Source organism: Berghia stephanieae, chromosome 15 (genome assembly GCF_034508935.2).
Source record: "Berghia stephanieae isolate SIO BIC M18660-M18661 chromosome 15, UCSD_Bste_1.3, whole genome shotgun sequence".
NCBI classification, from domain to species: domain Eukaryota; kingdom Metazoa; phylum Mollusca; class Gastropoda; order Nudibranchia; family Aeolidiidae; genus Berghia; species Berghia stephanieae.
In genome coordinates, this window is record NC_088374.1 from 16647359 (window position 1) to 16671673 (window position 24315).

The 24315-nt window shown below is 36.5% G+C and overlaps 2 protein-coding genes and 1 long non-coding RNA gene across 3 annotated transcripts in view; 2 read left to right on the top strand and 1 right to left on the bottom strand.

The window, feature by feature from the left end:
• Positions 1-24315, top strand: part of LOC144960391 (uncharacterized) — a 128895-nt gene that overhangs the window by 24903 nt on the left and 79677 nt on the right. The window lies entirely within an intron of this gene.
• LOC144960470 (uncharacterized) lies at positions 8535-13360 on the top strand. Its single transcript, XM_078893584.1, has 3 exons — positions 8535-9549; positions 10076-10152; positions 11486-13360. Exon 3 carries the CDS (start codon positions 12030-12032, stop codon positions 12477-12479), a length of 450 nt encoding a protein of 149 aa, XP_078749710.1. The 5' UTR covers positions 8535-9549; positions 10076-10152; positions 11486-12029; the 3' UTR covers positions 12480-13360.
• On the bottom strand, positions 15503-18946 carry LOC144960472 (uncharacterized). The gene is made up of 3 exons (XR_013642855.1): positions 18686-18946; positions 17535-17684; positions 15503-17204 (listed from the first exon to the last, which is right to left on the bottom strand). It is a non-coding gene; the product is annotated as an uncharacterized LOC144960472 (long non-coding RNA).

The window sequence follows — 24315 nt, forward strand, 5'->3', positions numbered from 1 at the left end:
ATATTATGATCGGCCAACGTAAAGCGCCAGTATGTAGTGAGCATTTGTGACCCATCGTCTCAAAACGGTATTATGTCGGAACGAACCAAATGCTTAAAAGCCATATTTAACGTTAAACTGGTCAAAAATATAAATTGTTTGCATCAGCACCCTAAAATATGGTAACAATTCTCCTCAATAAAACATACAAACTCAACACAAGTCTGATATTTCTGGCTATAAATACAATTTTCAACATCTTAACCAACCCGACTTAATACCGTTTTGAGGCGAAGGGTCACATTTGATTGGAACTTTTATGTTATAACAATATTATTTCTCTTCTTCTGTCTCTGTATTAAGTGATGTATTCCCTTTTCTTTTATAAATTGTTTTTGTTTTTGACTGAAGAAGGGTTTTGAGCCCGAAACATTTCGTGTTTGGTATTTTGTTCTTACTTTAAAAAACAAACAATGATATAACATTCATTTTTGTTCATTACTTTTGACTCATTCTGCGGTGTTGGTATTGGTAGCATGTTGTGTGATAATAATAATAATAATAATAATAATAATAATAATAATAATAATAATAATAATAATAATAATAATAATAATAATAATAATAATGATAATAATAATAATATTAATAATAATAATAATAATAATAATAATAATAATAATAATAATAATAATAATAATAATAATAATAATAATAATAATAATAATAATAATAATAATGATGATGATGATGATGATGATGATGATGATAATAATAATAATATTGATGATGATGATGATGATGATGATGATGATGATGATGATGATGATGATGATGATGATGATGATGATGATGATAATAATAATGTTTATGATTGACATGCTATTGGCGAACTGATAATGTCTGGGTAGGGTTTCTGATCTCCCACAGTGGGCAGGGAGGTACTTGTAGTGTCTTATATCGCCTTGTAGCTTTTTCCATTTGCTTTCTGTCTTCGTCTAGGAATGAAATTATTTGGTTTTATCCTGGCTGAGAGGGAAACAGTCGAATGTATAATTATTGTTTTGGGAGACAGTTTGTCATTGTAAATCATTTCTATGTTATGTATTGTTATAGTTGTTATTTTAAATTTATAGTATGGCATTTGAGTGTATTCCTCTTAGTGGGGATCTGTGCTCGTGTCTGGATGAGACTTTTAGATGATCTCAAACTAAGTACATTGAATGTTATGCTCTTGGAATCTACATCTGTTCTCTATTTGAGCCAATTCCCCTTTGTCTTCCTTTTTTGGGGTACTTTAATTGTAATTCTAGAACTTTATACTATCCCATTTTCTTCCTTTTTACTGGCGCTGATATGACCTTAATGTGTTGCAAGCGACGTAGAACCCTTAAAATCAAAACAACAAAACGAAATGATAATGTTGTATGTTAGTATTATCTTGAAAAATTTGGTGTTGCCGTGGTCTTTGGGGCCATGGATATGTTTATTAAGTATTGTGTTCTGGGTGGGGGTCCCGACCTCCCATAGTGGACAGGGAGGTTCGAGCTGTATCTTCTATCCCCCTTTATCTGTTTTCCAATTCCTTTCTGTCTTTGTCTTGGCTGTGAAGGAAACAATTGAATGTATAGTTATAGTTTTGGGAGATGATATTTTTCCCTTGTAAATCACATCTCTTTATGTGCTGTTATTTTTTTTTAATTTTAAACATATGATTTGTAAACATTTGAGTGTATCCCTCTCTGTGGAATATTCTCTTGTATCTGACTGTCATCTGCATTTTTTGCCAAATTGGGACCTAAAATTTGCCAAAATAAGCCCAAAAAACCCCTAAAATTTGCCCAGAAATTTGCCAAAAAGACCAAAATTTGCTATAAAATTTGCTGAGGAGAACTAAGCGTTTCAGTAAAAATTAACACGCGATACAGAAAAATATATATATAAAAGACATTTATTACATTTAAGAAGGCTACATTTATTTTAATGAAATGACTGTGAATAGCGTTGTTACAAAGATTTTAAAGGATCATTATCCATAGAGAGTAGCTTCCCTTGGTTTGGGCCCAGGCAAAGCTGCAACATTTCTCAAGTTTCGCACTTTTTTTTCGTTATTTTGTTTTCGCTTCTTTTTTTTCCCAAAATTTGCCACGCGATTTGCCAATTTTCCCAAAATTTTCCTCGATTTGCCCAAATTTGCGGATTGCCCTGTTATTTGCGGCCACAAATTGCCATTTGCTGCCGCAAAAAAATGAAGGTGACAGATCTGAGTGAGACTTTTAGGAATAATATCAATCTAAGTACACTGGATAGTGTGCTCTCGGAATCTACATCTATTCCCTATTTGTACCATTGCCCCCTGTCTTACTTTTTCTTAAGTCTTTTTAATCGTACTATTCAATTTTCATCCTTTTTATTGGCGCTGATATGACCTAAATGTGTTCTAAGCGCCGTAAAACCCTTAAAAAGAAACAATTAAAACAAGTATGGTGTTGCCATGGTAACCATGTCCTTTGTCTTTGGTGTCAATAGTTTTATGGCATTAAGATATAAAGATATTTCCAACCACAATCGAACTGATAATATTACAGAAGGAACCCACAAAAGTATAGCTTTAAATTATTAAGTCCGCTGATTCAATTAAATTATAACTTTAAATGTAATATAAGAAAACGTTAAACATAAAATGAATAGGTTTTGAGAATAAAACGTATATACTTATTTCTTAACACATAAAGGCAATACAATACACACACACACACACACACACACACACACACAAACAAATCTTGTCTTATTGCTGTCTTGGGTTTGCTCTTCTGTCTTCTTGTGGCGGCGTTGGTTGACTTCTCGTGAAGAAGTAGATACCACAATTGACGTCATTTTTGTGGCAGAACAAAACCTATATAATTTGCGTCACGCGTCGAGAAAAGAACTGTTTTTAAACCGGGCCATTCAACCATTAACCCTGGGTGGGGATCCTGACCTCTCATAGCGGGCAGGGAGGTACATACTGTGTCTTCTATCCCCTTATATCTGTTTTCCAACATGATTTCTGACTTTGTCTTGGAATGAGATTACTTGGTTTTGTCCTGGCTCTGGCCGGAGTCCTAGCTAGGAGGGAAACAGTCAAATGCATAGTTATTGTTTTGGGAGATGATATTTTTTCCTTGTAAATCATGTCTCTGTTATGTATTATTATTTTAATTTTGAATGTATAATGTAAGCATTTGAGTGTATTCCTCTTTGTTGGATTTTGTGCTTGTGTCTGGATGAGACTTGTAGGTGATTTCATACTAAGTACATTGGTGGTATGCTCTAGGAATCTACATCTGATCCCTATTTGTTCTCAGTTCCCCTTTGTCTTACTTTTTCTTGGGTGCTTTAATTGTAATTCTAGAACTTTTTACTATCCCCCTTTCTTCCTTTTTACTGGCGCTGATATAACATAAATGTGTTGCAAGCGCCGTAAAACCCTTAAAAACAAACAAAACAAACTTCTCGTGAAGAAGTAGATACCACAATTGACGTCATTTTTGTGGCAGAACAAAACCTATATAATTTGCGTCACGCGTCGAGAAAAGAACGGTTTTTAAACCGGGCCATTCAACCATTCATTCACTTAATCCTAGAGACTTTTGCAACTTTTCAAAATTGGAAAAAAGTGTATTAAAATGAACATGTGCATATCTATATAGTTTTATTCAACTATCATTAACATACATGCAAAAACTAAAAACACTAGCTTTGATATAGGTACGCCTATTAATTTGTCTCAGAAAAAACTACGGATATAGTCGGTGTTAGGGTTGAGTGAGTTAATACGTTATAAACAGCCAGCCAACTCTGCTATAAATTTATCATATATTGTATTTTCTTCCCAAGCGTTTAACTCTTGGCGTACTCCTTATAAAATTCAAGTATAACACATTTCGCAAAAAAAAATAAAAAAAATTAAGAATCAAAAATTTGCCAAAAATTTGCACTTGTCCTTTTCAACATTTATACCAACGACCAACCTGAATTTGAGAACATCCGGAGGTTTCTATATGCTGATGATCTGTGTCTTACATCCCGGGCCTCCGATTTCAAGACCATTGAGGAGAGATTAATAGACGCACTGAAGACACTCGCTGAGTATTTAAAGAATCAACCCAGGAAAAACTCAAGTGCCTTCCATTAAAAAAAACCACAAGGTCAACAGGAAACTAAACATCTTTTGGAATGGGAACATATTGGAGAACAACACATTCACCGTGTTCCTCTGTGTCACTTTGGACCGCACACTGTCCTTCTCTCAGCACACAAAGAAAACAAAAGCAAAGGTGGCCACAAGAAACAACCTCCTAAGAAAACTGGCAAAAACTACATGGGGAGCAGATAAAAAAAAACAGTCAGGACAACCGCGCTGCCAAAAAGATTGACCCTGAGCTACATAACACCTGCTGGATCATTACTGGTAACTTGAAACCGACTGCAGTTCCAGTCCTTCATCGGCTGACTGGCATTGCATCTCCCTACATTCGAAGATCCACTGCTTCGAAAGCCCAGAAATATAAACATGAAATGGACCCAAGGCACTCCCTCCATGACCACAACCCAACGACAATAGACTGACGTCGAGAAAGAGCTTCATGACGTAATAAAGCATCACCTGACCATGCAGGTGTATACAGACTATCCACATGGAGGGAGTTGGACAATCATGCAAATGAAGCTGTTGAAGATCCGAGAGAACTGCCCTACGGAGCTGAGCTCCCAAGGAGAGAATGGGTAATACTAAACAGGGCACGTGCAGAAATAGGAAGAACAGCTGGAAGCATGAAAAAGTGGGGTCTGACTGAGACTAGCGTGTGTACATGTGGATTCTCAGAGCAGACGATGGAGCACATCCTTAGAGAATGACAGGATTGGCCCAGCTGCACTGATCATGACCTAAGTAGAGTCTGCTCCACAGATGCTGTTGAGTGGGTTCGGTGTTGGAGCGACACGCTATGAAGATGACTACTACTGATTCTGATACTACTCTATTCCTATTGCTATTGCTTACTACTACTACTACTACTACTACTACTACTACTACTACTACTACTACTACACTACTACTACTACTACTACTACTACTACTACCACTACACTACTACTACTACTACTACTACTACTACTACTACTACTACTACTACTACAACTACTACTATTACTACTACTACTATTACTACTACTACTACTACTACTACTACTACTACTACTACTACTACTACTACTACTACTACTACTACTACTACTACTACTACTACTACTACTACTACTACTACTACTACTACTACTACTACTACTACTACTACTATTCTTCTTCTTCTACTTCCTCCTCCTTCTCCGCCTCTCCTTAAGTATAACCTTTTTCGAGATTTTAATCATTGTTTTCTTCATACACTTTTATTATCAATTTGCTAAACTCGTGTCTACATAAACATCAATCAAGATGCAGACATGTTATGCGTAGATTTCATAATGATTATATTATTTCGTGCCACGGAACGGTGGGGGGGGGGAGATCTCATTTTCATTGCTGTCTCTTTTTTGATTGTTTCTGTAATGAGGTCCATTCTGCGTCAAACCAAATGAAACTCTAAATTTTAAAAAGACGAAAAAAAAAAAGAAAAAAAGAAATGAATAATAGAAAGAAAAGAAAATTATATCTATCTGTCGGGCCACATCGTGGTGTACATATATTCAGGTCTGACATCCGAACCTACTTATGGGCCTAGTTTAACATTGTAGTTGTATTGGACAATAATTTTGCGTCATTTTTTTTTTAGATTTTCATTATAACAATGATGAGCCCATATGGAATTGGGTGATCGGACCTGCAAATAAGCGCACGTCGGGCCATATGGTACGTCATAAATAATATATACAATTTATTCGTGACACGCAGATAATGAGTCTTATTGGCTTCCATAATTGTTTTATCCGTACGTGTACTTTTTATGGAGATTATTATTCTATTTATTTCAATTGAACCCAGTCAATCAAAGACAGCAAAATGCTCGGCCTCATTTCTGGTGAGTTTTACTTTTCTTATTATTGTTAGGGGCTTAGACTTAGACCGTAGCCATAGTTAAGAAGAACACTTTAGGACTCCAAAAGGACTGGTATTTTGACGTCATTATTTGGTTTTTGCACCGTCTAGTGAGTTGTCGTTAGTAGAGCTCGTGGAAACAGGTTTATTTCATTGAAGTGGTTATTTGTACTACCACTACAAATAGCGAAAAACTACGCTTTGTCACTATTTAGTCAACCACCGAACTCTTTGTGTTTAAAGTTGCAACACTCTTCGTTTACTCATTTGTAGCTACCTACTCCCACACTTTTGCGTTTAGTTGCATTTGTGAGTTTCAAGGACAGCCGCGAACAGCCTCTCACTTTTCGCGTCTTTCTAGAGAAATGTGAAGCAAAAAAATGGCCCTCTCGTAACGAGACATTTCATCTTTCATCCAATTTGAAAACATTCGAAAATGAGAATAATGTACTTTTTAAAAGTCAACAAGAAGGTAAGTAAACTAATACGACAATTTTTTCCTTAATTAAGTGGCAACTCATTTCTCGTCATTCTCACTCTTAACTCTATCAACTAAAAAGAGTACACCACCTCAAACATTTGTCAGTTCATATCTTTGCTTTTATGAGGTCTATTTTCATTTTGAAAAGTTCAAAGTGAACAACTAAATGACGCCGATTCAGTGGTGTATTTGGTCTATCTTCATGTGAATAAATATTTTATTATTGACTTTTCCAAAATTCCAATCGGCCATTCATGTGCATGTCGGTGTCGTGATCTATTTTTCCTTGTCTCAGCTCTAAACTATACTTTTCTTTCTCAATAAATAATTCATTTTCTGTTTGCAATGTATTACAGAGATGTTGATTTACCACATGTAAAAATTTCAAAGTTGTATCTGAAGCTGTTTCTGAATTATACGTGATTATCTATCCATTGACCATTGGGATGCTGTGCTTTGGTCACATTTTTTCCTATTAAGCTATATATAGAGATTTTCCACCACATAAATGGTCATAACTTTTTAACCAGTTGAGACAGAGCGATAATTTTTCACTCTAGTTAGTTTCACTCCCCTTTATTTTTCTACGCTAAATTAATACCCATAGCCACTATTTGAAAAATTCTTGCAAGTGCCTACTAAGATGGTTGAACTTGAACCTGAACATGCTCCTTCTTCTTCTTCTTCTTCTACTAATAACTACAACTAGATAGGTACTACTCCTCTCCTGAATGATCGGAACCGTTTAAGAAACTAAATTACGGGTTCCACCGGCGCAGCTCTCTAGACTTCAAGTCCCACAGTGCCCAGTATGGGCGGGAGACCTTACCCCCGATGTTCCTCGATGTTCCTCGAGCCTCGAGGTAGTTTCACTTTATAATTGTTTTAGCTTTTGAACTGTGGATCTTTTGTCAAACGTTTTATGGGCGGGAGACCTTACCCCCGATGTTCCTCGAGCCTCGAGGTAGTTTCACTTTATAATTGTTTTAGCTTTTGAACTGTGGATCTTATGTCAAACGTTTTATTTTAATTTTTCAAATTTAGTAGCACTTTAAAGGTCTGCGTTAGGTATCGCTCTGCTGTACTGTAACTGTAAGAGCGTAAGAATAACATGGTAAAAGTACTGTAAAAGTATGCTGATGAAAATGATATTGACAATGAAATTATAATAAAAGAAGAACAATAGAACTTATAAACAAATCAATAAAGAAGCTTTTAAAACAATGAAATTTAAAAGAAGTAAGAAAAAACTGCCTCAAGAAGTGAAAAAAATTGTCCCTGTTGTTGAGATGTGAAGTGGACATAATCGTGTCTGTTAAGAATTAGAAGAAATGAAAGATGCCACTTTTTATTTTAAATGTAGATTGCACATTAGCAGAACACTAAAAAAAAAAAGTAAAGAAAGAAAATCCAATGTGGCAACTTGGTTGCTAGTGAAAAAAGTAAAATTACTCCGCTCAGCATTGCTGCTGGTGTGACGTCTAGTGTTAGTTAGGTGTCACTATATTAGAGTGATATCTTGTTACTTCATATTTTCATTTTAAAACCTGTAGAACAACTTGATTGATTTGTAAATTTCCTTATATGACCATTGTTTTAGTTTTCCACAGCCATTATAATTCAATTTGAAATATTGAAAGGTACTGGAGAGGAGTCTTAGCGGGGTTTTTTTTTGTCTGTTTTAGTTATAGGTCATAGTGCAGGTCCAAGTGTTGGAAATGTACAATGTTTTATTTTTTATTTTAAGGTTAGTTGAAGGAATACTTTCCTTAGCTCAAGGAATGTGCAGAAGACCTCCCTTATTTACTACTTACTACTACTACCCAAGTACTAGTGCTAGACTACTTCTTCCGCCACCTCACTCCTAAACGGACTGACACCACAGGCAACTGATATTATTCTCTCTCTCTCTCTCTCTCTCTCTCTCTCTCTGAGTGTGTATCTGTCTGTCTATTTCTGCCCATCTCCCTCTTTTTACTAATTAGTTTGTAGGTGTTTGGCAAATTCTCAAGAACAGCTAAGATATATGCGGCTGTGTGGCACTCACTTCCGGATTGGAAGGTCCTGGGGTCGAGCCTCGTCAAGGACTCACATTCTCTCACTGTACTCATGTGTATGATTTCCTATCCGCTAAGAGCGTTGTCTGTCAGAAGAAAAACATCGCCTAACGTTCTACTTGTTACGTGTTGCTGCTAGTCATGGATCCTTTGTAAAGTGCTTTGAGCATGTTTGGTGGATATTGCGGCTTATGAAAGCTCAATTCTTTTTTTAATATTTATATATATATAAAAAAGATGCAGGATGATGACGGGCATGCGCTACTTTATGATGTAGTATAAACCATTGCTAATATATGATTTTGCTAAATAGGCCTACACTCAAATTTTACGAGTGTATCTGGTGGCAAATATTAGACACTCGTTGCCACTGTGATTTTGATGAAACTTGGCTTATACACAGATACATGAATTTTCCTAATACGGCTTCAAACATGCGATCTGAACTTCAATTTATAATGAAGTAATTTTTCTCAAATGACAGCTTGATTGAATGTGACAAGATCCTTTTACTTAATACAATTCAATTTAGTGTGGTCTGTAGTTGTTTGCCTAATATTAGAATGCACAGAATTTGAATTTTTATTGACTTTAAATGTTGAAAACAACATGCCTTTGGCTTTCCATTTGTGCCATTCCATTCAGCTTTTGACCTAGTCCCTGATTTGAGTACCACGTCACAAATTTAAGTTCTTCGAGAAAACTCTCGACTTACTTTCTTATTCTTCTAACGTACTGAACTGTATCACCTTTGTCTCAGTTGGAGAAAATATTGCAATTTTTAAACTTAATATTTAGGTATTTATGTTATGATCTTTTATATTATTCCGTGTTTTTCAGCTTCCATCATATCACCCTGAGGAAAGTTGGCTAATTTATGACTTTTGTGTCTATGAATGCAAGCAGGGCAAAAAGCAATTGACTTCAAGCAAAGGAGTTCGCCCTAACCAGAGGTAGGAGGTTGTTTTTGGACGGGGGCAGGAGGTGTTTTTTTACTTTTACATATTTTTAAAAAATGAAAATATTATATGCACAAGGTTATAATATTTCAGAATAACTCGGAAGTAAATTATCACCATCAGCTTTTCTATCTTGATTGCTAAGACAATTTTAATAAAGCAATCAAACTGATTCTGAATTTTAAAACATCCAGAGGAAGAGGCAATGTGTGCCTATCTGCAGCTCATTTACAGTCTTCAGTGGGCGGGCTGCACGATGTAATGCAGCAAGACAATAGTTCAACTATTACCAGAACAGTTTTAAAAAGTGAAAGACTTGATTTGTTCAAAAAATCTGATTGCGCTGGATTAGTATTATTATTGAATGTCTTATTAAGATTTATTTTCAATTGCTCTATAATCTGCATGTTGAAATCCTTCACAATTGAGTTATGCAAGTGACAACGCTATTAATATTTTATCATACTATGTTGTGGATAATTTTATTATTTTGTAATAAAAAGTTTTTCTTACCATGCAGGACTCTGAAATTAATACTGGCTTCTGAGGGTTACAGGGGCTAATCACAACCATGAAAATCACCCATGCGATAAATTGGTAAGACTCATTCATTTTATACTCATTTTCCATCGACATTTTGTCCCTGCAGTGTTTCGCTGCCGAAAATTTTACACTTGACAGCAATTAATCGCAAATTCTATTTTAGTCGCAATTAGACTCAATTTTTTAAAATAAATATGTATTATTTTTTCTTTTCTTATTACTTTATATTTTCAGTACTTAATTGTCCCTCCCCCCTCCCACTATTGAGTGTAATATATAGTAATAGATTAGTTAGGTAAATGCACTGTTGACACCAGGACCAAATGTTTAAAGAACAACAGCCATTCCAACTCATATTTTATTACGATACATTCAAGGTGGCGCACTGAGATGGAGAGATGACGACCAGCTTGTGACAAAATTGACTGTTCCAGAATTTGTATTTTTTTTAATTAAAAAAAAAAATTCTTGGAAGGGTTCTGGGCAGAGAGTTCACATTTTTCTATCCCTTATATTTGTTTTCCCTTTCCATGTTGCTCCCTGTCTTTGTTGTGGATTAAGATTGCTCATTTTTTTCCTGGTCCTTGCGGGGGTCTTTAGTTGGGAGGCAGACAGTCAAATACAGTACCTTTCTTCTTGAGATGATTTTTTATACTGTAAATCATCTCTCTGTTATGTACTGTTATAGTTATAGGTTTTGAATATTATTGCATTATGTAAATGTTTTAGCAGGATCCTTTGCTTGTGTCTCGGTGAGACTTTGAGGTAATGTCAAAATTGGTACATCTTTGAGGTGCTCGTGAAATCTACTGTTCCCTATTTATTGAATCAGTCACCATATCATCATCCTTTTTATAGTGTTGTTAACGCTATTAAGTCCTGTAAGGCAATATAAGCAGATCTAGGTGGTGGTATTTTTTTGGGTCTTTTTTTTTTTTTTGTCTTTTTTTTTTTTTTTGTTCCAGATAAGGAATTTTAAGATTTGATGGTTGTCCATAGACTTTTCAAAATAGAATTTGACTTTGACTATGAGTACGATGCAATTATAAGTGCTTGATTTCTGAGGACTAATTATAAATGGTGACCACTCTATTGCGTTTTTGTATGCCATGAAAATGTTACAAAGACAATGAAGCGACGTTTTTTGGGAATTCTGCAGTCATTCATTTAACCCTTGAATTTGATGAGTGCCTGTTGCATTTTAGTTCATTCAAGTATTTTAGAGTGACAAACACAACTCGTGCATTACAGGTTTATATGCAGATTTTTGTCTTTAAATTGTCAATAAAAAATAAAATGCTTTTTTTTGTTTTGTTAGCTGGCAGGTCTGAATTGAATGCTATTGCATACAATTTTGTACTTTTAATCTTTTTCTTTTTACATTTAGCCATCCTCACTTTATCCGGAGAATCGCCTGCCCCTCGTGAATGAGACAGTGAAGGCTATGGCTAAAACAAAGGTGTCCACAACCCAACTTAGGCAATACATTCAATCAAGCCAAGGATAAAATGTATTGCCTAAAGATGTCGAAGATTTGCAGCGGAGATTGTTCAAGACTGATATTGACAGGACGGACGGTGAGACGGTACAGGAATTACTGAGAGAGATAGAGGAAGAAGGAGGTGTAACAAAGTTCAGTGTGAATGAGGATGGTGGTTTTGAGTATTTGTTTTAAGTAACGGGAAGAATGAGGCGTGATTTGAGTGTTTTTTGTGATGTGTTTGTTATGGATACAAAATAAATCGATATTTGTATCCACTTGTGAATATTATGTGCATAGATGATGAGGGTCGTGGTGGGCGAAAGACTGGAAATCCATGACCAACCTGAAACTGACATTGTACCGGGTATGACATGTGACAAATACACAGGAAGGACTGTATCGAATTGTATCTTCAGTGACAAACAGGATCAATAGCTTGTTTCAAGTTATGGTAGAACATCAGTTTCTGCAAAGAATCTCCCAGTTGGAACAATTTTTGACTCTTGTCTCTGAAGATAAAGACTTTGACATTGTTGACATGAGTGACTTAATACAGACAAATCCCCATTCTAACCCTCTTTCTGACTTTTCAGAGACACCAGACATTGTAAATGCACGTACTGACCAGAGACCACACAATACACACTCTGCCCAGACAGAGACCACAGAAGTTATGGACACACAGACTGACCAGACAGAGACCACAGACGTTATGGACACACAAACTGACCAGACAGAGAGACCACAGACGTTATGGACACACAGACTGACCAGACAGGGACTCCAGATAACAGAGACATGCGACCATAAAGATGCTCTTGACATGACAGAGACAGTTAGACTGCGAAATTTTTCAAATGTGACTCTACACAGGAAATTTCATACAGAATTCCCTTAATACCTTTACTCATTGTCCATTTGTAAAATTTATTTTCATGTAATAAACCACCAAAAAAGTAAATTTTTAACGTGGGTGGGGGCTGTCACGTTACTGTAGAACGAGCTTAAGTCTCAATGGGATATTAGCTTTAGGCAACCACAAGTTGGTATTTTTCAAACCTGTTGCTATGCTATCTTGTGATGACAACGTCTCTCAGTCGCCAAATGTCACTAGCTATCCTTCACATAATGCAGGGTTGATTGTGTGAAGTACGTTTGGGGCCGGAAGATAGCAAGGCATAGTGCAGGCTACTGTACTGTGTCAGTCCGTGAACGGGTGACCAATTCATAGTACAGAGAAGGCAAATCTGTTACTATATGTCCCAATAAAAATATAACACAGAGAAGGCCGAAACTGTGTTATACAGGTCGGTACAGAATAAAACAAATATAACAGAGGAGACCAAACACTGTGTTGTAGAATAGCAATTTCAAAGGTGGTCGGTCAGTGACGAAATAAAAAGGGACATTAGTCGTAATATCACATCTCAATAAAAGAGTGTGATAGTAAAAAGGTGCCCGTTAACAATTGAGTGGGTCAAGTCTCTATCCAGATTCAAAAGGATAGTGCAAAGTCCTGTATGTAAAACAAATTTGAGAAGCATGGTTGTTCTCAATACTTGTTGGGTCGTGATCGGTATAGAGTGAAGTAGTGTTCATGCTACACATCTTCACGAAAAATCAGAGCAATGCTGTGTCAAGATTACAGAGGAGCAAGAAGACAAGATTTGTTTGTGTGTCTTTATATGTTACGGAATAGGTACATTTTGGTTATCAAAACTTTCATTTTTATTTTGACATTTTCTTGATCTTTTAAAATAAAATTATAATTTAATTTAATCAACAGACTTGTTTAATAATTTAAAGATATACTTTTGTGGGGACCTTTTGTAAAATCATTAGTCCGATTGTATTTGTAAATTTCTTTATATTCTAATGTCATAAAATCAGTGACACCACTGAATTCCTACCAGCGCTTTTACTCACTGAGTCCCTACCACCAGCGCTATTACTCACCCAGTCCCTACCACCTGGGCGGGGTTCCTGACCTCCCATAGTGGGCAGGGAGGTTCATACTGTGTCTTCTATCCCCTTATATCTGTTTTCCAACATGCTTTCTGTCTTTGTCTTGGAATGAGATTACTTGGTTTTGTCCTGGTCCTGGCCGGATCCCCTGGCTGAGAGGGAAGCAGTCGAATGTATAGTTAGTTTTGGGAGATGATAATTTTTTCATTGTAAATCATCTCTCTGTTATGTACTGTATTATGTTTTATTTACATATTATATTTGATTTATTAACATTTGAGTGTATACCTCTTAGTCGGGACCTGTGCTTGTGTCTGGATGAGACTTTTAGGTGATCCTCCTAAACTAAGTACTTTGATGGTGTGCTCTTGGAATCTACATCTGTTTCCCATTTGAACAAATTCCCCTTTGTCTTACCTTTTCTTGGGTGCTTTAATTGAATTCTATAACTTTTTACTATCCCATTTCTTCCTTTTTACTGGTGCTGATATGACCTTAATGTGTTGCAAGCGCCGTAAAACCCTCAAAAACAAACAAACAAACAGTCCCTACCACCAGCGCTTTTACTCATTGAGTCATAGAGCTTTTACTCACTGATCCCTACCACCAGTGCTATAACTCACCGAGTCCCTACCACCAGCGCTTTTACTCACTGAGTCATAGAGCTTTTACTCACTGATCCCTACCACCAGTGCTATAACTCACCGAGTCCCTACCGTCAGTGCTTTTACTCACTGAGTCATAGAGCTTTTACTCACCGAGTCCCTACCACCAGTGCTATAACTCACCGAGTCCCTACCACCAGCCCTTTTACTCACCGAGTCCCTACCACCAGCGCTTTTACTGGAGTCATAGAGCTTTTACTCACCGAGTCCCTACCACCAGTGCTATAACTCACCGAGTCCCTACCACCAGCCCTTTTACTCACCGAGTCCCTACCACCAGCCCTTTTACTCACCGAGTCCCTACCACCAGCCCTTTTACTCACCGAGTACCTACCACCAGCGCTTTTACTGGAGTCATAGAGCTTTTACTCACTGAGTCCCTACCACCAGCGCTATAACTCACGGAGTCCCTACCACCAGCGCTTTTACTGGAGTCATAGAGCTTTTACTCACCTAGTCCCTACCACCAGCGCGTTTACTCATTGAGTCATAGAGCTTTTACTCTCCGAGTCCCTACCACCAGCGCTATAACTCACCGAGTCCCTACCACCAGCGCTTTTACTCTTCGAGTCCCTACCACCAGCGCTTTAACTCACTGAGTCCCTACCACCAGTGCTATAACTCACCGAGTCCCTACCACCAGCGCTTTTACTCACTGACACTGTCCCTACCACCAGTGCTATTACTGAGTTATAGAGCTTTTACGCACTGAGTCCCTACCACCAGCGCTTCTACTCACTGAGTCATAGAGCTTTTATTCACTGAGTCCCTACGACCAGCGCTTTTACTCACCGAGTCCCTACCACCAGCGCTATTACAGAGTCATAGAGCTTTTACTCACTGAGCACCTACGACCAGCGTTATTACTCACTGAGTCCCTAACACCAGCGCGAATACTATTAGCTACCAAATCCCTACCACCAGGGGGGACAATATTAGCTCAAATTAGACCCCAAAAATTTTTACAGTGATGCAGAAAAAAACAACGAACAGATCTCTTTCAAATTTACACAAAATGTTTCTTACAACAAGATGGATAGGTTTAGCAATAGTCTTGAAAATAAATTTTTCAGAATTTTTTTTCGATTTCTTAGTGAAAATTTGGTGTGACATGACAGGAAAAAAAATTGATTTAAAAATTCATAAAACTGCTAAATTTTTGGTTAGCCCAAAACCCAACCATCATGATGCAAAACACATCATAAGAAAAATTCTGACCAATTTTGAAGACAATCTGATGGGGAAACAATCCAGATGTGGATGTTAGAAAATCAGAGAATGACGCACAATGAAATTTTGAGAAAATGAAAAATTTGTCTTTAATTTGATAATAAAGCTAATTATGCAGACAAAGGCCAACATTCATCAAGTATAACCAATATGGAACAAGAAAACAGTAATATTTTATAAATTGATCAAATTCTGAAAAAAATTATAAACGATTCGCTAACCCGTACCTCTAAGAAAAAAAATTGCGAAATAATTTAATATCTGCTGTTATTCACCAAAAAATTACTTTAGTGGTCAAATATGCTTTATAGTTCTAAAATTCTTTAATTATATCTCATGAACTAATAATGTAATGTATAATTTGATGCTAAACACCAAAAATAACTGAATTAAAAAAAAAAACTTTTTTAAGGGGCAACATAAGCTAAAATTAGACGTAAAACCCTAAAATTTCTAACATAGATGCACCCAAAACTAGCATATAAATTTCTTTCAAATTTAAACACAATGTTTCTTTCATAAATAGCTATATCATGAAATCTCTTGGAATAATTTTTTTAGAATTTTTATTTGATTTCAACTGAAAATTTAGCGCGGATCGACAGGAACAAATGAATTTTAAAATTTATAAAATTGCTAAATTTTAATTTACCCCCAAACACTTACATCATGATGTTTTTTTTTGTTTGTTTGTTGCTTTAGGTCTCTTCCAACACAATTGAGGTGATATGAGAGACCGCTGAAACAAAAAAACAAGCAATCTAACAAAAATAGTACAAATGTCAATCAAAATCATAACCTAAAGATATCATAAGCTAAATTATAAATAACCAAGAACAAACAGGCAGAGGATTTACAGGAAAAAAAATATCCCCTGTCAAAAATACAATCAAAAACCAAAGAAGCAGGATAGGCTAGTAAAGAGAAGAAGAAACGACATCACTATCGGATCGTACACCCATGCGAACATCATAGGTATATGATTCAAGGGTGATGCTCCCATCCAACCACCCGCACATCATGATGTAAAACACATCATAGAAAAGATTCTGAATAAATTTGAAGATAATTTAAAGGAAAATGATTGAGGTAGGATTGCTAGAAAATCAGACAAATGACATAAAACAGACATTTGAGAAAGCGCAAGCTTTTTCTATAATTTGACATAAAGTTAAAAGGCTGATTTTGCAGACAACTAAAAGAAATGATCCATCAAACTTTCAAAATATGACCGTAATAGGACAAGAAAACGAAAATTTTGTAGATTGATCTAAGTCTAAAAAAAATTATAATCGGTTCACTAACCCATACCCCTTAGATAAAAAAAAATGCTGTAAAATTCATTTTTTTACGCCCAGAGATAAAATAATTTTGTGGTCAAATATGATGTCATACCTTATGAATTCATCATTATAATCACAAAACCTAATTATTTACTGTATACAATAGGTTATACAGATGATTTCTAGATATATTAAATGATTTTTCAAAATATGATATGGCACGCTATCCTCATTTTTCATTTTTTTATTCTACTTGAGAGACAAGTCGTATAAAATTAGATATCAAGTCAAGTTGAACTGCAAAATCAATTCTATTTTAGACAATAAAACAGTTAACTAGTGCACTAGCTCTGAATAAAAAGCAATTTGCTTTCCCAAACCCTTGGAATAAAAATCTCTTTCGCCTCAATACAGAAAAAGTCAACACTACTTGTTTGCCACCACTTTTTTTGTAGTTCCACAAAGAGGGTTGATCCTGCTCTGGATGGAAAAATTGAAATAAAAAAGAGACACATTTCATTAGCAATTTTTGGAAATGGCATTATTGTCATAAAATGCATTTGTCAAAGACATAGCAATTTTTAAAAAATGATCATTATTCACACCAACACACTTGAAATTTCATTGGTTTTACATCCATAGAACAAAACTCTTGGCAACAAACTATAGTCTGTCGTTAAGTTAATACATTCAGTAGTAATTCAATTCAAATGATGCTTTGCCATTTTCATTTAGAAAAATGAGCATTTATTTTATTGATTACCAATAAAAAATGTAAAGGCGCAATGGAGATTTGAAAACATTACTAACCATTGTCAAAAAGTGCATGCAGACACTCTGGTCTGATGGCCCAGATGATGGTTTGCTGATTGATGAGTTTTGCCACAGAATAGCCCTTGAGCCAGCATCTTTATGGATTGTCAGGACACCAGTAACGTCAACAGTGTTCTTTCATGTTAGCTGTCGATGAAAACAAAAAATTAAATTAAATTCACTACAGCAAAATAGGCACATACATGCCAATGCTAAAGTTTATAACAGCAACACTTCGCCTGTTGAACGGGACATAACGTCTGTTAGGCGATATTACAATTTCTTCGGACAGAGACAACGCAGTTAACGGCCAAGTACACATTTTACAACTGAGTCCGGTGAGAGAAAGTGAGCAAAGTGCCTTTTCCAAGGGCTCAACTATGCGCCGAGCGAGGCTCGAGCCCAGGACCTTCCGGTCCAAAAGCGAGTGTCATACCACTACGACATAGCCGTACGTAATTTTTAAAAATATAATAAAAATAATCACACTAATATAATTATCTCACATTGTCATCATCATAGGTATTTCAAAACTACTACCACTACAGATATCTTATCATTATAAAATATTACTCTCTCTCTCTCTCTCTCTCTCTCTCTCTCTCTCTCTCTCTCTCTCTCTCTCTCTCTCTCTCTCTCCATGAACATAACATACAAAACCCAATTTTCCGATATAAAAACACAGCCCCCCCCCCCCCCCCCAAAAAAAAAAGTTTTGAAAAAGTATGGACGATGCATGCTGTGTCGGCCATAATAAAGATAATAACAATAACTGAATGAAAAGTATTTTTTTAAAGGACCCTGAGCCTGGAATGTCGTGAGTACTCGAAACCTCTTGATCTTGATAAAATTAGCAACCTTTTGACTGGGGATCGAACATTGAAACACCTGGTTTTAATCGCCTGACATGGAAGGCTGATTTAAATTATTATTTTTTTTTTTTTGGGGGGGGGGGGGGGGGTTAGTATTTTAATTTTTTTAAAGCCCTGTTATTGTTATTTTTCACAAAATAAAGTAATAAAGTTAAGTAATTCGCGGTAGCGACAAATGTGTCGTCAGCTGATGCACAATCAACAAACACACAACCCCAAAGCATGTTTAGTTATAAAAATAAGAAATGAATTAAAATGTGCATTTCGTATGCTTACCTTGTAAACTGAGTATTCTGTGACTTGAAAAGAGTGAAGAATTACCAAAGTCCGTCAAAATCAACTTGTAATAATAGTAATAATGGGATTGTGATGAGATGAAGTGTTCACTTTTTGACTTCCAGATAATTCATTGTATATTGCAGTTCTATCCGTATAAAATGTTATATTTTTAGTAATTACGCAAATTCTATTTTTAGTAAGAGTACAAATAAGCTCTGGCGTTATTTGCAGTGGTAGTACAAATAAGCGTAGCCTTATTTCATTGGCTGAACTATTGAATACAACTCACGAATTATTTTCTTTTGTGGCAAAAGACTGGCATTTTGACGTCATTTTTGGTCGGTATCAGGCCATAACTTTACGAAGGCCACGCTGATTGATACTGACCAAAAAATGACCAGTAAGATTAAAGAAAAAATATATGATGTCTCCGTACAAACCCCAGGTACAACTTAACCAGTAAATTTTTGACCAATCAAAACACATGATTTCTGACACATCCTCACAAAAAGTGTGACGTTAAAAAACTGTGTCCAATCCAATCTCATTAAAAGTGTAAAACCACTTTTCCACTGTTTTGGATACATACCTTGTGTAATTCATCTTCTGATTTCAGAATGATAGGCTGTCCCTGCGGAAAGTTGCCATTTAAAACCCCAAAAGTTGCAAAAAGTTGCCATAAAAAAGGGCAAAAGTTGCCATAAAAATTGCCAAAAGTTGCCATAAAAAATGGCAAAAGTTGCCATAACAATTGCCATAAAAAAGGGCAAACGTTGCCATAAAAAAGGGCAAACGTTGCCATAAAAAAGGGCAAAAGTTGCCATAAAAATTGCCAAAAGTTGCCAAATTTTGCGGAACATTATCTGACAAGGGGAGGAGAAAAAATTGCGATTCGCAAACGCACAAACAAAGGTCAAGGCTTCAATTTAAACCACATCTGTTTATTACCTCAGCAGCAGTAATAATGATAATGGAGTACTTGGAGTACTATCATAGCATCTTGATTTTTAGTCTAAATATATGCTGGACGCCAATAAAGGTAATCCACCCTCGTTTTTTACAAGTACATCTGGTAATCTTAAGAATCGGCCCATACATCTTGCTACTGAAATAGTTATGCCACCTTATTCAATACGGTGTTATAGTTACACGCCGAAGCAGACCGACCGATCGACTTACCGAACACATATTTATAGTTTTGGGAGATGTTTTTTTCCTTGTAAATCATCTCTCTGTTATGCACTATAATATTATGTTTAGTTTACATATTATATTATAGGATTGGTAAACATTTGAGTGTATTCCTCTTAGTTGGGACTTGTGCTTGCGTCTGGATGAGACTTTTAGGTGATCTCAAACTAAGTACCTACTTTGTTGGTGTGCTCTTGGAATCTACATCTGTTCCCTATTTGAACCAAATCCCCTTTGTCTTATCTTTTCTTTTGTGCTTTAATTGTAATTCTAGAACTTTTTACTATCCCATTTTCTTCATTTTTACTGGCGCCGATATTACCTTAATGTGTTGCGCAAGCGCCGTAAAATACTTAAAAACAAAAACAAAACAAAACCAGGCTTCAATACCAGTACGAGGAGACACTGGATGGCTGCGAATCGGCTTCGGTCGAGGAGCTGCCTCACAGCAAAGGCGCTTCACCAGTGGGGACTTTCCACCTGTCTCACATGTACCCGATGTGGTCAAGAACCCGAAACGGCAGAGCATCTAGTTGAACGGTGTGTTGTGACGATGCCAATGCTACCGAATGTGGACCGCACTTTTCTGATTGGGTCGATCGTCATAATATAGTAGTGTGAGAACCATAAGAAGCTGCTGCTGATTGGGTCGATGTCATAATATAGTAGTGTGAGCACCATTAGAAGCTGCTGCTGATTGGGTCGATGTCATAATATAGTAGTGTGAGCACCATTAGAAGCTGCTGCTGATTGGGTCGGTTGTCATAACATAGTAGTGTGAGCACCATTAGAAGCTGCTGCTGATTGGGTCGATTGTCATAACATAGTAGTGTGAGCATCATTAGAAGCTGCTGCTGATTGGGTCGATTGTCATAACATAGTAGTATGAGAACCATAAGAAGCTGCTGCTGATTGGGTCGATGTCATAATATAGTAGTGTGAGCACCATTAGAAGCTGCTGCTGATTGGGTCGATTGTCATAACATAGTAGTGTGAGCATCATTAGAAGCTGCTGCTGATTGGGTCGATTGTCATAACATAGTAGTGTGAGCACCATTAGAAGCTGCTGCTGATTGGGTCGATCGTCATAACATAGTAGTGTGAGCATCATTAGAAGCTGCTGCTGATTGGGTCGATCGTCATAACATGGTAGTGTGAGAACCATAAGAAGCTGTTGCTGATTGGGTCGATTGTCATAACATAGTAGTATGAGAACCATAAGAAGCTGCTGCTGATTGGGTCGATCGTCATCACATAGTAGTGTGAGAAACCATTAGAAGCTACTGCTGATTGGGTCGATTGTCATAACATAGTAGTGTGAGCACCATTAGAAGCTGCTGCTGATTGGGTCGATTGTCATAACATAGTAGTGTGAGCACCATTAGAAGCTGCTGCTGATTGGGTCGATCGTCATAACATAGTAGTGTGAGAACCATAAGAAGCTGCTGCTGCCAAATCATGATTCAATACGTGACCTATTCATTATCAATCCTCCGAATGACTGATTACATACACACTTCCAATGAATTTGGAATCGGAAGAGTAAAGTTTGTGATGTCATGACTTTCCTGCCTTACTGTATTCAATCAATTTGTTAACATTCTATTGTTATTTTATTAACAACCATATTTGTTCGAACAATTTTGACTACGGTATCAATTTTTTAATAATATTTTTCAGGAACGACAATGAAAACTCTGACCTTCACCTTGATTCTTCTAGCTTTGCCCGGCAAGATCCAGTCCTATGGGTATTTCACCAACACTCATGCTTATATGTGACCCTTCGCCTTAAAACGGTATTAAGTCGGGTTGTTTAAGATGTTGAAAATTGAATTTATAGCCAGAAATATCAGACTTGTGTTGAGTTTATACGATTTATTGAGGAGAATGGATACCATATTTTAGGGTGCTAATGCCAACAATTCATATTTTTAACCAGTTTTAACATTAAATTCGGCTTTTAAGCATCTGGTTCGTTCCGACATAATACCGTTTGAGACGGAGGGTCACATATTTGATAATGTTATGACAAGACACTGACCTCTGGGTGGGGGTCCTACCTCCCATAGCGGGCAGGGAGGTACTTGCTGTGTCTTCTATCCCCTCTTATATGTTTTCCAATTGCTTTCTGTCTTTGTCCTGACCTCGGTCGGAGTCCTTGGCTGAGAGGGAAACAGTCGAATGTATAGTTATAGTTTTGGGAGATGATATTTTTTTCCCTTGTAAATCATCTCTCTGTTATGCATTGTATTATGTTTAGTTGACATATTATATTATATGATTGGTAAACATTTGAGGGTATTCCTCTTAGTTGGGACCTGTGCTTGTGTCTGGATGAGACTTTTAGATGATCTCAAACTAAGTGCTTTGACGGTGTGCTCTTGGAACCTACATCTGTTCCCTATTTGAACCATTTCCCTTTGTCTCACCTTTTCTCGGGTATTTTATTTGTAATTCTAGAACTTTCTACTCTCTCATTTTCTTCTTTTTAACTGGCACTGATATGACGACTTAATACGACTTATGCCGTAAAACCCTTAAAAAATAATTTTTAAAAAATAAATGATAATAATATGACAAGAAAATTTGTGACCCTCCGTCTCAAAACGGTATTATGTCGGGATGATTCAGACCCCAAAAAGTGAATTTAGAGAATGATGAGAAATTGGACCTTAGAAGTTTTTGCAAAGCAAAAAATAGTATTTATACTCCAACGTGACGTAAATAAATTAAACCCAAATTTGATATTTGTGGCTATGAATTCAATTTCCCTTACCGAGTGGATCCCGACATAATACCGCTTTGATGCGATAGGTCACATTTTATTTCATTTTGACTAGAAAACCTGCCCTTTGTGTAGATTAAAATGGCTTTCACCTTATTAGAAGACTATTTGTGACCCCTCGTCTCAAAACGGTATTATTAAAATGCTGAAAATGGAATTTGCAGCCAGAAATATCATGCTTAAGTTGGGTTTATATGCTTTATAGAGGAGGAGGAATATCATATTTTACTGTGTTAAATACCAATGTGTCATATTTTTGACCAGTTTAACTATAATTTGAATTTTTAGCATCTGGTCCATCCCGACATAATACCGTTTTGGGACAACGGGTCACATTTGCTGATTGGAAATCATTTTAATTTATCGATACAGAAAGTTTTCTGTTAAAATGGGGCAGGTGACGTCAACAATTAAAAAAAATAGTATAATGACGTCATTATAAATTGCTGCTTTGATTTCTGGTGTCACATGCTACCATAAGGATAAGTATTGAATTGTAAGCTTCAATTTATTAGACAAAGACATACTGTGGACGTTTAGGGTTTCCCCTTTATCAACAAAACATGATGAATGAAACACTAAGGACGAATGAGATATCACGTGTGAATGACGTAATTAAGGTAAATAAACCAAAGGTTTACGGCGTCATTCAAACACATCTAATTCGTCCTTAGTGTTTCATTCATCGTGTTTTGTTGATAAATGTGGGACCCGAGAGGTCCACAGTATCTGTCTTTGTCTAATTGAACTTTATATAGCGCAATATCCACTATACGTGCTCAACAGCAACATTTAACATGAAGGACAGGACATGACGCCTGTTTGGCGATATTACATTTTTTTTTCGGACAGAGACGACGCCTGAGTTTTACACCTGAGTACGGTGAGAGAATGTGAGTGAAGAGCCTTCTCTTAGGACTCAACTATGCACCGAGCGAGCTAGGCTCGAACCCAGGACCTTCCGATCCGAAAGCGAGTGTCATACCACAAGACCACATAGCCGCACATATAAATTGAAGCTTACAATACAATACATTTTTTTTCCAATTTTGAAAAGTAGGAAAAGTCTCTAGGATTGAGTGAGTAAATAAACGTGGCAAAATAATTTTTTAAAAAAGGAAATAAGAATGGAGCAGTGTGGCTCAGCGGTATGTCTTTGCTTCGTACCCAAAAGCTAACGAGTTCGTCAATCACCTGCCCAGCAGCGAGCAGCTTGATTCTACTAAACAAAGAAAATCTGTACTTTTTATTCTTCATGCTGGCTAGAACTTTTTCACATGTCATGTGATCTGATTGTATTAAAGTCAAAACATGATCAGATTTACAATGTTTTTCTCCTCTGGATACATTTTTATGCTCGTCGGAGAAGCATTTCATTCACAAGGGCGTCCGCCATTGTTTCGATAGTTTAGAACCAGTTACTGAGTTACTGTACTATGCGTCATTATGAGGGAAGTGACGTCACGACTGTTGAAGCGTATTAAAAAGATAAAAAGCAACGAAACCAGGGTTGCCAGTTTGGCATTTTTAGTGCCAAATTGTCCAAATTGGCACTTTTTGATTATGGTTGGCAGGAAAGCAAATCGGTTGGCAAGTTGGCACTTTTTTGACATTATTTTGGGACAGAGATAATTAATATAATATTTATA